Here is a 14,289-nt window from a genome sequence, read left to right on the forward strand (position 1 = left end):
GACTGCTGAGGACTGGGGTAAAGTCTTTTCTCTGACAAAGCTCATTTCCGATAGTTTGAGCCATCTAGGAAAATGATTGTCCAAAGATGAAAAAGTGAGCGCTACAATCAGTCCTGTCTCATGCCAACAGTAAAGCATCCCGAGACCATTCATAAGTGAGGCTGCTTCTCATCCAAGAGCAAGGGCTTACTCATAATTTTGCCTAAGAACACAGCCATGAATATAGAATGGTACCAAAACATCTTCCCACCGGCAACTTCTCCCAACCGTTCAAGCACAGTGTGGTGAAGAACAATGCCTTTTCCAGCATAATGGAGCACCGTGCCATACGGCCAAAGTGATAACTAAGTGGCTCAGGAAACAAAACATTTTGTCCAATGCCAGGAAACTCCCTGGATCTTAATGCAATTAGCTTGTGGTCAATCCTCAAGAGGTGGGTGGACAAACAAAACCAGTCAGTCAGGATTTGGCCCAGAAGTTGATTGACAGCATGCCAGAGTGAATTGTAGAGGTCTTGTCAAAAAGGGCCAACACTGCAAATATTGACTCTTTGCAGAAACTTGATGTAATTGTCAATAAAAGCCTTTGAAAATGCTTGTTATTAACTGACAAAATAATCTAAAAACACTGAACTGTGAAAACCAGTATTTCTGACACTCAAAACTTTTGGCCAATTGCAACAACTAATCTAAAATGAGGAGTCTCAATCTTCTAATAACAGATAGATATATATTTTGTGCAATCAATTCAGCCCATTAAAAGTAACAGCTCAAAAAAATTACTATAAGCTCAAATTGGCCATGAAATTTAAGTCCATGATGAGTGTATACCCCTGATCTCATTTGCACATAGATTTAATTAAAATATATATTTCATAACCAATTACTTACTGAATAAGGTGTAATGCGTTGAAATAAGAAACTGAGGTGCACAGATATTAATTAACAATATTTATTTACATTAAAACTACTGCAAAGGTACTTATGTAACAAGAATCCTTTACCTGATAATAGAACTGAACACACATTTTAAAGCTATGAGAATAAACTTTATCCAAAAATGATAAACATCCCTTACTCTTTATTGGATAACCTTCATTAAACTGGTTCCATGATGAAAATCTTCCTCAATGCATAGAAAATGAAGTGTGAGTAAATAGAAAACCTATGCAAATAGCTCGACCAATATGCATAATTTTCACTCTTGCACGTCAGACATCAGCTCACAAAGAGGCATGGATGCAGTCAAGCTCATATGTGTTGAGCAAACAGACACAAACAAGCTCTGTTTCTCTCACACACACACACACACACACACACACACACACACACACACACACACACACACACCATACTCACACCCTTAAAGAAAGCAAAACAAATTACCTTAAAACCAAACCAATTATTTGCATTTTGGCATTTCCAATACATATCAATGCAAATTCATTACAATCTGAAATATAACAATCATCTAGTAAGGCCAGCAATCCAGAGTTAAATGAAAATGCCACACAATTTAACCAGGTCCAATTATTACTGCAAAAATATTTACCAGCAAAATGTAGCTGCATTGTTGCACAGAAAAACTAAATCAGTGGAGAGCAGAGAAAATCCTCAGCAGTAAATATAGTCCCTTTGGAAAACCAACAACAGAAGCATTAATAAGGAATGAGCCAGCAACAGAAAACAAAGCAGCACTTCCAGTGTTTTAAATTCAGCATATTCAAAGGCATAAATCACAAAAGCTCCCTTCTCATTCAGTAGCATTATCAGCGTAACAAAGCAGTGTTTTCTGAGCCACAACAACAAAAAAATGCTCACATTTCCTCATTCATAGTGATAATGGGTTTATTTTCCTAGACACTGATGTTTGCTGATAATTCCTTTGACGGATCCCATTTCGATGAATGGAGGTTAGCATGGAGGAGCGAACAGGCCACAGCGCATGCTTCCGCTCTGCACTCTAACAGCAGGACTTCAGAGTTCGGCATAGATGAGTTTCTCATAACACTGTTTCATCATTTCTGTGCCTTTTCTGAGCTAAAACAGCATTTCAGTGTTTCCAGCGTGTCCTAGCAGCAGCAGTCGCTCAGTAGTTGGGAGCGGTGGGTAAGAACGTTGAAGGGTCCAGCCCACCCCTCTTGCTGGGAGCTCGCATAATCTACGTTGTCGTCTCTGTAAACTTGGCCTCATTATCACTATTTTTCAACGTCTGCTGAGAATCTTCCTCCTCCACCTCTTCATTAGACCGACTGGTGCAAAGATGTCTGCGGTACACCGGTGAGCTGCAAGAGAAACGGAGTCATGAAAAACTGCAAACTGCAATCAGCCTACCGGACATTTAAAATGTGATCGTTTGGTGTTGGGACCGGGGCATTTTGCAGGCAGCGGATTGGCTGATTTCCGACTTTCAGGACCCTGTGCAGGCAGTGGTGATGTATGAGGTCCATGTTCTCAGGTGCATGGCAAAAGCAATAACTCAAGAACGAAAAAAGGTGAATGTCCAGCAGGGGCCCAGAGCCCTGATCCCAATCCCGCTGGCTGGAAAATGCAGTCCACCAGAAAACCACACGAAATGCGACAAACATATCCTATTCTAAAATTACTGGGCTACCTGCCACGGATCTTTTTACCTTCAGGGAGTAGTTTTTACTAAATCTGCAATCAGAGCAACATCTGGTTGTGTCGTGTGAGGGGTCGGATCAAAATTTCGTTTAGATTGTTGCATTTTCAGGCCCCCACGCACACAGACGAGGTTAGGGTTTTAGTGTCACACCATGCTACGGGTCAAAATCACCTTTACTTCCATCCCTTTAGTCACTATCAGGCTTGTACAGATACTTCATCACCAAACTGTCCACCTTCTTCTTCTTCTGCTTCTCCCCTTTCTTGCTGAGGGCTGCCTCCTCCTCCTCCTCCTCAGAGCCCACTGCTCGCCGGCTGGGGGCTTTCTTGATGCTTCCGCCACTACGGTATGACACCATGGAGCTGGGGCTGGACTCGGAGTTGGAAGACTCAGACTCGGACTCACTTTTCTTCTTCCTGGAGCCCTTCCTGTGGGACTTGCGGCCCCGGTTCTTGGAGCCCCTCCGCCGGTCACTCTCTCCATTAGAAGAGCTTTCGGACTCAGAGTGTGGTCTGCTCTTCTTCTTCGATTTCTGGAGGACAAGCTGCCGGGACCGGCTGCCGCCCACTTCTTCCTGGTCCAGAATGCTCTTGGAGCTCTGTGAGCTTTTCTGCTTCTCCTGAGCTTCTGCCTCGCCTTCCTCCTCGGAATCTCGCAGACTGCGACGCTTGAACTTGATGGGCTTAAAGCTGAGCACCTCATTGATTGCCTTCTCAAGGTCAGGATCCAGGTAGTTGCGATGGCCAGCAGGCTTCACTCCGGAGCTCAGAGAGGGGTCTTCTTCAGAGGATTGTGGTCGAGCAGGTGTGGAAAGGCTGCGAACCAGGGAGCGGGAGCCGTAAGAGGAAGTGCCATCATCATCATCATCATCGTTGTCCATGCGCAGTCCAAACTCGCTAAGTCGACTACTGTGGGCAAGGGACATGTGTGACTCTGCCCGACTGACGCTGCCTGGGCTCCGCCCTCCAGAGCTGAGCAGCGGCCCGCGCACGTTACTACGCTTGTTGTCCAGCCAAGAAGTGCTGCGGCGCAGACTGAGGCTGCTCAACGTGGACTTGCCTTCATCATAATGATCCTCATCATCGTCATCACTCTGACCCCTCCGGCTGGAGGCCCGACTGCATGACACCGTGGATTCCTTGTCAAACTCTGGGCTGCCGTGCGGAGCCCAGCGGCTCTCGAGGCCCTTCCTTGCCTTGCTGGCTGCCTCGGAGTACGCCTGGGAGATGACGGAGCTGCGGTCGTCCAAATCGTCCCTGGACTTCTTCCACGAGGTGACAGACAAGCTGTCATCCAACACGTCAGGCTGTTTGGACCTGGCCTTGCATAGTGAGGGGCGATCTGGGGTATCTGTCTGTTCTTTTAAAGTGCTGAAGAGGGAGCTCTCATCCCCAGCGCCCCCGATGGAGTCCTTCAGGTTGGAGCGCTTTCTGTAGCTTAGAGAACTCATCACTGACACAGACCTGCCCTGGTCTACCTCTGCTTTGCCATCGTTACTCCGTTCATTCATTCCTTTCCCCTCCTTCCCTTCTTTCCCTTCCTTGCTGTCTACATTAACAGCGTATCTGAAGAGAAGTAATAAGAAATGAAAGAAAAAATTATGGACAAAGGGAGATGTAAAGAAACGTCAAAGTGAAGAAGTGAAGGTGGATGAGCATGAGAAAGTCTACATTTAAAGTGGCTGATGAATAGACAGATAATTGACAAAATAACTGTGAACATAGAATTAAAATACTTTTCTCTTTTATCTTTCCCTCTGCCACAGAGAAGGGAACATGTAAAACCTGCACTATATGAAAGAAGCAGCTGGTTAATGCAGTATTCAGGCGTGTGGAGGGCACTCTGTCCATCTAGGACACCATTTAGGAATGGTAGTTACCTGCTGCCCTTTAGGCTGTCCTCTTCAGACAGTGTCTTGATGGAGCCTTTGTTCTTGGACAGCCAGGACTTGACCCCATCCACACGGTCCTCCACTTCAGAGTCCACATCAGAGTCTTCTCCACTGCATGGAGGATAGCAGCAAGATTAGATGCGACAAAGTAGCAGTGACAGAACTAAAAATCCATATACATTATGCAAAGCATCGACCCTTTATTAACATAACCATTCATTAATATTCTCCATCAATCCAGAAAAAAAAATCTCTTCTCAAATGTAATTGCATAACACATTCTGAAAAATCTTGTAAACTGGCATATTGCAAGAGATGCTTTCACATTCTTCAAAAGTGGAGTTTGACAGCAGAAAGTGCCAGGTTTGAGGACATGACTCAAGAAAATATTGACAGGGAGGGAGAAAGATGAGCAATTTTGTACTTCCATGCACAACCCAGATGGGTCTAATCATTGAAATGACTGAAACGATTAGCATAAACACCCAGAGATCAGACAGCGCAGTCGGCGTGGAGTAAACAGCTATTCCTTTAAAGGGCTCTGTACCTTGGTGCTTGCCATCCCTCAGTTAAGGGGACAGTCAAGCCAAACAAGCGCCGCGTTTGAGGCAGTAATTATCTCAGTTGCCTCAGTAAGCAGTTACCCTGATTTACATAATCCTATCTTTCTCCTGTTTTTAGTGTGAGAGAGTAGTGGACTAAGTGGCACACAGATCCTGGGTCCTTATTTTTTGGCTGTGTACTGATAATACCCGATATAATAATACCCAATCACGGTAATCTTTCAGCAAAAACAATTTATAAAAGCGTTACATTTACACTGTTAACATTTAAAGAGCTGCAACCTCAACTACAGCTAAAAAGCAGACTGGGATTTTTAGAATTGAATTTCTGGTCTTAATTTTTTTTTTTGAGCCACATATGTCCATCACTGCTGGCTGTTCAGAAATGTTCTCATACTTCCGGAAAAGCAAAAGACTGCAAGGAATGAAAGTAAGGAAGATCTGGGATACAGATGTGGGGAGACACATTACTCTGCAATAATATAATATAATATAATAGCAATAAATTATTTATGATGGGTCGGGGCAATTAACACTTGTTCCACCACAACAAGGTACTGAGTTATAAATTCATGGGGTCCACATTTCTTTCCCTCTCATGGAATGAAAAGGCTCTCTGTGAGCCGCCTGCTGGACAGAAGCACCTCTCTCTTCTCGTTATGTTGCACCCATTTTATGACATTGTCCTCCCACAACTGCATAATTAGTTCTGTCCCTCAGGGAAGGAAAAGTGCACGCACACACGCACACACGCACACACGCGCACACACACACACACACACACACACACACACACACACACACACACACACAGAGTTTATCCATGGCCAGAAATCCATTTTGACAATGGATTTTTATGGCTTGCATATCTCTGTTATCCCCAATTACATTCATCATTAAGTATATAGACTTTTTCAAATTCCTTTCAAGCTTTGAAATTACAAAAAGGAGAAAAAAAGGCATAATCAGGAAATGTTTCTGAATCTCTATGGATAATAAATTACAGACAATGCCAAAACAGACCCAAGTGTCATTGAGCCTATATGGAAAGATAAAAGCAGGTGAGATGTACAGGTAATGTATCTGAACGACCTTCACTACAAAAACCAAACATGCAGACTGATATCAGTGATTCAAATCAAGCATGATGGCGGATGATCTGGATATGGTGACATTCGCAAACATTCCACACACACTACGGCTTTCTTAAAATGCAGCTCTAGTAATAGGATATGTTAAAATGCATGTAACTAAACAATGATGAGAAACCAGTGAAGAAACATGAGTTTGCAGGTGGTCAGTAATGGTCAGTATGAGGAAAGTCACTGAAATGCATATCATACCTGATAATGAAGTTAAATTAGTAAGGACATGCTTGCATGACATGAAGCCATATTGCAGAGTCTTTATGATATCTATTTAAAATTATTGTTAGAAAAATCACTTTAGAATATACATACTGGTATGTACATATAAGAATTGAAGAAAAGACTCTTGAATAAAGCATCATTATCAAATAATGATAAAAGTAAAAAACAAACTGTTAGACATTTCCCTTTTCATTCTCACGTTTTGTTCTTTCGTTTCTGATACTTTGTCACCATGTCTTGTAAACTGGAACATAAAAAAATGAGAAAAAAAAGTCAAAAAACACAGAAAAATCCTCCAAAATAAGTGAATAATAAAATAATTGAGATTCCAAATGCATGACAGGAACGTTGATGGGACCCTTCACTAATTGAGGGTGTTTTTGGGATTGAAAACCAGCCTATCAGCTCATCCTCTCTCTGACCTTGTTTTCATACCGAGGAGGAGGAGGAGGAGGAGGAAGAGGCGATCACTCGCCACTGTTTACTCCTGAGAGGCTCAGAGGCAGCAGTCTACCCGAGTGACTGCAGCCCGCAAAACAAGAACCCCAGCAGGGGGCTAAACAAGAGGAAAAACCAAGCAACATGGAGGGAACTGGGCACTGGGGATGTGATTAAACCAGTACAGCAGCACTAGACGGGGAGAAAATAAAGTAAAGACAGCAAGACACACTCAATTAGAGACAAGGGGGGAACGGAGGTAAAAGAATGAACAAATTAAATTAAAACTAACAATCATCGGGGAATGACACAGAACATGTGAAGATGTAAAAAACTACTAGTACAAAAAAACTAAGAATATTAACCACAGGTATATGTGTGGAAGCGCAATAATGAACTCCTTAGAGTGATGACTCCAAAATATCACAACTGAGCCCAGAAGTCATCTAAATGGGCAGCGCTGATCGGATGTTTTTGCAGTACACCGTAAATTCGAGAGGTTAATGTACCTGTTGATAAGGTCATCATTGTCATCGCTCTCCATTTCATCCTCAATTGCAGCCTGCAGATCTCCAATCCTCTTGAAGGCAAGTTTAAGGTCTGCCTGCAGGCTCTGATTGGCCGCTTCCAGACTCTCAATGTCCATATCCTATTAAGAAGGTCCAGCAGTCAGAAAAAGTCCTATAGAAAGTTTCTCACCTTGAAGGGAGCTCCTTCTGCATTACTCTGGACAGTCATTCAGTCAGCTTCATTTGAGAAGCGGGGATGCATGGTCACACAATACGCAGTTCACTGAATGCAATCCATCAGCATCATAGGGAAATGATCAAACTGCTGTGTTGCACAAGTTAAATGAGGTGAAGGGGATCAAAGACAACACTTCAGATTGACAATCTGAGCTTCCCTGGCCATGAATTTCACATTAATGCAAAGGCTGCAAATCCAAAAGCTGTCTTTAGACGTGGATGCTCATGCCTGATTAATACACTTGTTTGATCTCAAAAAATGTTGTGATAAATTAATAGTTTTTTAATAGTTAATAGTAATGACAGCTTTGTGTTGGCACAGGGGTAGCACACCTTAATGGTGTAACTGCCGCCAGTTCACAGACAGGCTATAAGGTGCTACATACAGTCATATGAAAATGTTTGGGAACCCCTCTCAGTCTTCTCTGCTAGGTCACCACTGCCGCCATTTTGTAAGGAAGAATGTTCAAAAATACATCAAACCAGAATCCAGACACTCATAAAAGGTGATATTGCATTTTTCTGTTAATCCAATAAACGTAATGCCACTGCTGCAATACGATTGTTTCAATAAGGCAAGTCATTTATTAATATTAAGTTTTTACTTTGAAAGCTCATACTGGGGCACTGAGACCCACCAAGACCAGCCAGAACATACCAGTTCGTGCTTTTTGCGGCTGGCCTCTGCCTCTTTCTTGGAGAGCTCAGTCATTTCCTCCTTCATATCACGTATCTGCCGCTGCATTCGCTTGTTCTGCTCCTTCTCTCGGTTCTCACTGGCAACCCTCAGATCCCGCTCCTCAGTCATCTTCTCCAGGTTCTCCTTCAGCCGTGCCACAACGCTCTGTTGTGCAAAAGCAGGAGCTCAGTCAACTGGACCAAAAACTGCAGTGCTGGTTTACTATGGCTTAAACACACAGATTTCTATTTGACAGTTTTTCTTTATTCAGCTGCATTTTTAGTCATGAAAAACTAGGGCTGTGACTGCTGACCAAGTCTATACAAACATGTATAAAATGGACAATATGGACAAATATTCCATGTGTAATAAAGCATACATATTCACACAGCTCTTCACGTGAGTTTTATTTCTGTGTGTTTGCCCTATGAGCAGAATTCTGCATTCCATTCACTGCTTTAACCTCAAAGCCATACGGATCGGTCCTACCTCCAGGCGCTTGATCTGTGTCCTCTCATACTCCAGCTTAGTGTCCAGTTCACGGATCTTAGCCTCCTGGCGGCTAACCAGGGACTTCTCCACCATGGATTGCTCCTGGAACTCAAGCTGGCTTTGCATGGACTGGAGCTGATTGAAGACAACATGTTTTTTTTTAAGGATTACTGCCCTGTACATCAAAGAGAGACAAATCACACTAGTTCATGGTCAAACAGTCCTGATTACGGGGCCCGCTTACTTAACCGCTAGGCCACCACTGCCTATTAGATGAGAAACTATGGCATCCTTGTGGTCTCCAATAAATATTATTGCAGACCATATAAAACCATGAATACACATATTTTTGACAACCATATTTTATGATATTACTATTAAACACATTGTAATCTGTTTATTTAATTGTAATTTTTGCAGGTTTTTTGAGTAGTACATTTGTAACCTCATTGCTTTAAATCAGAAGATACATGGACGACAGGATTTCAATGGACCTTTCTCTCCTGGATGCCTAGGAGGGGGAGCAATCTACTCTTAACTAGAGCTCTATGATATTTCTGAGACAAGGACAGGTGGACATGGCTGATGGTTATAAATGTGGTGGGGCTCTGAGGTCAGGAGGTACCTTCTCCTGGAGTTCTTGCTTCTCCTTCATGGACTCCTCTAGCTGAGCCTGCAGGTCAGTGATCTGGGCCAGGTCCCTGGCAGACTGGTAGCGCAGACACGGGATTTATAAAATTCAAATACAAATATTCAAATGTGTGTGTGTATTCTATTTTTCTCCACTCAGATAAATCCTTTTTTGAAAGGCATTAGTAACAATTGAGACATGATTGAGGGTGAGGGACAGAGATGCGTTACCTGGGAGACAGAAGCCTTGTGTTTTTTCATCAGCTCATTCATGTCCTCCTGGTCCTCCTCCATGCGGGACTGCAGGTCATTCTTCTCCCGCTGCAGCCGACTCAACTGCTCATCCAGCTTCAGGAGAAGGAGAAGATTTGGAGATGAAGGAGAAAACGGGCAAAAGAGATAGATAGAGGCAATATGAATATTAATACACAGCTCATGTTTTTTTCAGGCAAATTTGGTCACGCCTCCCTTCAGAAGCAGATGATCTCCATAACACACCTAACCACCACAATTTTAAATTTGTAGAAAACTGCATAACAAAAAATGCTTTAATCAGACCACAATTCAAACTTTATAAAGGTTACGTGTCTTAGAAACATTACAGTGATATTGAATGTCAAGAAGATTCAATGTCAGCTTTCAAATCCCACATTTACTCCCAGTTTCACACCATCCCCCCTGTACTGGCTCCATGGACCTCTAGGTGAACCTCCACTGTTCCAGCAGACTAACTAATGCAATGGTTCTGTGTGGCAACACATTTTTTACTGTTTAAGTGTTGAAAAAAAAAAAAAAAACCTTTCCACACACAAGTCACATTGTTATTAAATGATCCTTTATGACGACACAATGCATAAATTGTAATTTAATGAACCACTTAGCCGCTCAGAGTGACTGGCATCAGAGCAGCACAAGTCATTTCATCACCACACTGAGGGGGGGGGAGAGCTTCTGTTACACAAACTTTTTTCATAATATGTGCCCTTTAAAGACCATAATGAAGAGGGAAGAAACATGGCAATGACATGTAGGGCAGGATGAAAAACACTGTAATTACACAGCATAATTACACACTGCGACCCAAACCCTGAGAGAGCATGATGTCTACTGAACCCCAACAAGCTAAACAGCCAAATGCTGAAAAGTTCACACATGAGCCATTCTTTACTATCTGGCAAAAATTTGAATGATCAAATATGACTAGTAGACAGTCACCACGAAGGGCATAAATCACAGTGAAAATTAGGACTAATCGCAATGTCAAGAGGGGACAGCAGCTTTCCAGTCAAGAGACATGCATAAAGTCCAACATAAGAGGGGAGGGAGGAATTTTTAAAAAGGGGAAGAATTGGTTTTGTTGAGAGAGGAATGAAACTTGCTAACACTAGAGTGAAGAGGAAAGGAGAAAGAAAGCAGGTGATCGTTCCACTCACAGACATCTTGGTTTTGGTGATGTCATCTACTTGGTTGTGCAGGTCCTCAATTTCCAGCTCCATGGCCTTCCGAGCCTTAACAGCAGTGGAACAGGTAAACTCAGACTCCTCCAGCTGCCAGAAAGCAGGAAAGAAGACCAAAGTCAATCCAAGAATCCAAGAATGGGGCAAAATTCATGCTGTGGTATCTATGGAAGTATAATTCTTCTCTTCCATTATGTACAATCAATTTCTTAAAAACAAATTAAAAAAAGAGAAAAGTATTAGGTCATAGAAAGATATTCTGAAAGACGTGGCTTTTAAACTTAATGAAATGTACTCTAGTTACTACTGTAAGAGGAGGACCAACCTGGTTCTTGAGTTGGGCGATCTCCCTCTTACTGGGTGCATTGTTCTTCACATGTTCCAGCATGATCTGAGCATCAGCAAGCAGGACCTTGGTGCGCTTAAGATCTTTCTTTAGCCGTTTCTCTGTCTCCACATCCCTCTGGCTCAGCTGCAAGTCCAAAAGATGAGTGTTTGATGAGTCTTCCACTGCACCTTCATAACTTTTACTCTTACATTAGAATTAGTATTAAATACACAACATGTAAACATTAAAAAAAAAAAAAAAAATTAAGTTGCTGAGGCAAGAGTTCTTGTTCTTATTCCCATCATCCACCTCTTCTGGTCAGGCCTGACACTTCAGTACCTGGTCCTGACTGGTCAGAAGCTTGGACTCCAGCTCTCTCTTCTCTCTTAGCACCTTCTGCTTGTCATCATACTCCTCCTCCAGCTGCACCTCCATCTGCTTCAGCTGCAGGGAGAACAGTGGGTCACATGGGGTGAAACTAAACCGGGGCATTTAATCAGATAGTGTCGATCGGGTTTTGTCTCTTACTGTACCTTCTTACTGCAGGACTGCCTGATTTCTTCTACTTCTTCATCTTTACTCTCCAGCTCTTTGGAGTGACTCTGCTTCTGTCGCTCCATCTCCATCTCCAGTCGCAGTTTAGCCTGGCACAACAATGCACGCACACACATGTGGGGACACACACACACACACACACACACACACACACACACACACACACACACACACAGGTGTAAATAAAATTGGTTGGTATTTATTATAAATTGAGAAACTAGGACTGATTACTTCAGAACAAACTAAAATGAAATAAGGAAGAAAATTATTATCAACATCAATATAATGTGGCAGATTTCACTCTCACATACTGAAGTTCTGTTTAAGTATAGCAGAGCACCTTAAGATGTCAATCTAATCAAGACAGGAATTTCAACCTGATAAAGTAACAGTAAGGCATTTTCTGCATTCTACCTGGTGAGTTCTGGTAAAGCTGACAGGTCAGGGCAGTTCCTTAAAGTTTTGGCTGAGGGTACATACAGTCATACACTGACTTTGGTGAGTCTCAACGTCACGGCGCAGACTCTGGCGCTTAATGTGCCGAGCATAGAGTAACACGTCATCCTGAACTATCTATTTATGGAGAGACAAACATGTCTGGCAATCCGGGACTCAGTATATCCCATTGTGAGACACCAAAATGGCAGTGGTGGCCTAGCAGGCAAGGAAGTGACTCATAACCAAGGTCCCCTTGAACAAGGTACCATCCCCACACACTGCTCCCCTGGCACCTTCACGACGATGCCAACAGCTGGAAAGACCACCCTCCTTGCCAAGAGCGAGGAAGAGGTGTGCTTACCCAGAACAGGTTGACATACATCACAAATGAGTATCGTATTGAGGAACAAAGTGAGGGGTAGTGTCCCTCCTCCCTCATGCTATCAGAAAACTGAGGTTATGGTCGTTATGGTTGTTTTACAGCTGAACTGTTCTGCTGCTGGTCTGACACAGAAGCAATTAACCAGACAGCCTGATCAGAAATGTGGCAGCCAGATTTGTTGCATGTTTTATAACTCAGCCAATGTTTTTAGATTACGGGCATATTTATGAACACAGTACATTTCAGTCGTGGCAGTTAGTGTTCTAATGGCTTCTCATTGCAGAATCATGAGATTCTGTACATGCCTCTAACTTTTTTACTATACATTCATGCATGATCACGGTCTACAGGATGTCAGTATAAAACTAAACAGCACTTAGGCATCACAGGTCGGCACCCACAAATGCATCACTGCTGCTGGAGAGTGGGTGGTAGAAAAATCAGTGTGGAATACTCAGTACAGGCAAAGCACATGGTGCAATACCTGCTCTAGCATCTGGATGGTGCCAGCCTGTTCATCCAGCTCCTCCTCCTGGTCTTTGACCTTTGTCTCTAGCTCACGTAGCTGCTTTTTGATCTTGGCCAGGGAGGCTTCGTCCTTGGACTCCTGAGAAGACAGGTCTTGAAGCTCCACTTCAAGCTGCTCCACCTTAAGATTTGCAGCGCACAGCTCCATGTCCTTGTCCTGTAGCAGAAAAGCAGGTGAAGAGGTGCGTGTGCACACACACACACACACACACACACCTGTAAGTGTGAACACACCCAAATACACTTTAGGTTGAGGACAGGTCACAGCATCTCTGTGTGAGTGAAGGGTGGAGAACTTTTCTTTTGCCTCCTACCTCCAGCTGTTGCCTGAGGTTGAAAACCTCTCCAGTCAGCAAGTCCTTGTCCCTGCCCAGCTTCTCCCGCTGGCTCCTCTCTCGCTGCACCTCATCCTGGGCCTGACTCAGCTCTGTATCGAACCTGCAAAATTCATGCATCACACAATGAGTTGCTTTCCACTGGACACACACATTAGAGTTAAGAGCACAGACTCCAGTGCCAGCAGAAGAGGACCGGGTTCAGCATAATAATGGGGAAAAATGTGACATTATTTATCCTGAAAAAAAACATCAGGTTGAGGGTTTGGTGAAAAAACATTTAAAGAAAATGCCTACAGGGCAGTGGTGACCTAGCGGGTAAGGAAGTGGACGCATAATCAGAAGGTTGCCGGTTCAAATCCTGAACTGCCAAGGTGCCACTGAGGTCACCTTGATTAAGGTACCGTCCACACACACTGCTCCCCGGGTGCCTGTCATGACTGCCCACTGCTCACCAAGGGTTAATGAAATAAAACAGAGGACATATTTCGTTGTGCTGTGCTTTGTTTCATAATGACAATCACTTCACTTTCTTTGCAAGCTTCCTCTTCCTCACTGAAGTGTGTCAGTCTGAGATTCTTTAGATCACAGAATTATCATCATCACAGAAGGTTGAAAGCCAGATAAATAGCTTAGTTAGCAACTCCATACAAAACACCTTTAGAATGAATGAATGAATGAATGAATCTCTGTATTATCTGCAAACAAACTAACAAATAAATCAAAACGAAAAAGCACATCACACATGCACCTTTGTGAAAATAAGCAGATATAGAAGGGTGTTCCTGCAAAGTTGCCATAATGTTATTCATTTGCCTGGATAGAACCACTG

General features: G+C 43.1%; 1 protein-coding gene across 14 annotated transcripts in view; it reads right to left on the bottom strand.

The window, feature by feature from the left end:
• Positions 1-935: 935 nt before the first annotated feature.
• The window catches only part of LOC114793074 (unconventional myosin-XVIIIa-like), a 53,550-nt gene continuing 40,196 nt past the window's right edge, over positions 936-14,289 (bottom strand). For 10 of the 14 annotated variants that reach the window (XM_028984718.1, XM_028984715.1, XM_028984716.1 and 7 more), the window contains 15 exons: positions 13,437-13,560; positions 13,079-13,279; positions 11,753-11,863; positions 11,559-11,663; positions 11,217-11,363; positions 10,868-10,981; positions 9,666-9,782; positions 9,430-9,513; positions 8,802-8,939; positions 8,292-8,477; positions 7,397-7,536; positions 6,649-6,693; positions 4,505-4,627; positions 2,797-4,190; positions 2,150-2,284 (listed from right to left, as the gene is read on the bottom strand). In XM_028984718.1, coding sequence (XP_028840551.1) covers positions 2,813-4,190; positions 4,505-4,627; positions 6,649-6,693; positions 7,397-7,536; positions 8,292-8,477; positions 8,802-8,939; positions 9,430-9,513; positions 9,666-9,782; positions 10,868-10,981; positions 11,217-11,363; positions 11,559-11,663; positions 11,753-11,863; positions 13,079-13,279; positions 13,437-13,560 — 3,013 coding nt within the window. In that variant the 3' untranslated portion in view covers positions 2,150-2,284; positions 2,797-2,812. Of the gene's footprint in view, positions 2,285-2,796; positions 4,191-4,504; positions 4,628-6,648; positions 6,694-7,396; positions 7,537-8,291; positions 8,478-8,801; positions 8,940-9,429; positions 9,514-9,665; positions 9,783-10,867; positions 10,982-11,216; positions 11,364-11,558; positions 11,664-11,752; positions 11,864-13,078; positions 13,280-13,436; positions 13,561-14,289 lie in introns of all 14 variants that reach the window. The other 4 variants (XM_028984727.1, XM_028984717.1, XM_028984725.1 and 1 more) reach the window with 3 other exon arrangements.

Source organism: Denticeps clupeoides, chromosome 6, assembly GCF_900700375.1.
Source record: "Denticeps clupeoides chromosome 6, fDenClu1.1, whole genome shotgun sequence".
In the NCBI taxonomy this organism is placed as follows: Eukaryota; Metazoa; Chordata; class Actinopteri; order Clupeiformes; family Denticipitidae; genus Denticeps; species Denticeps clupeoides.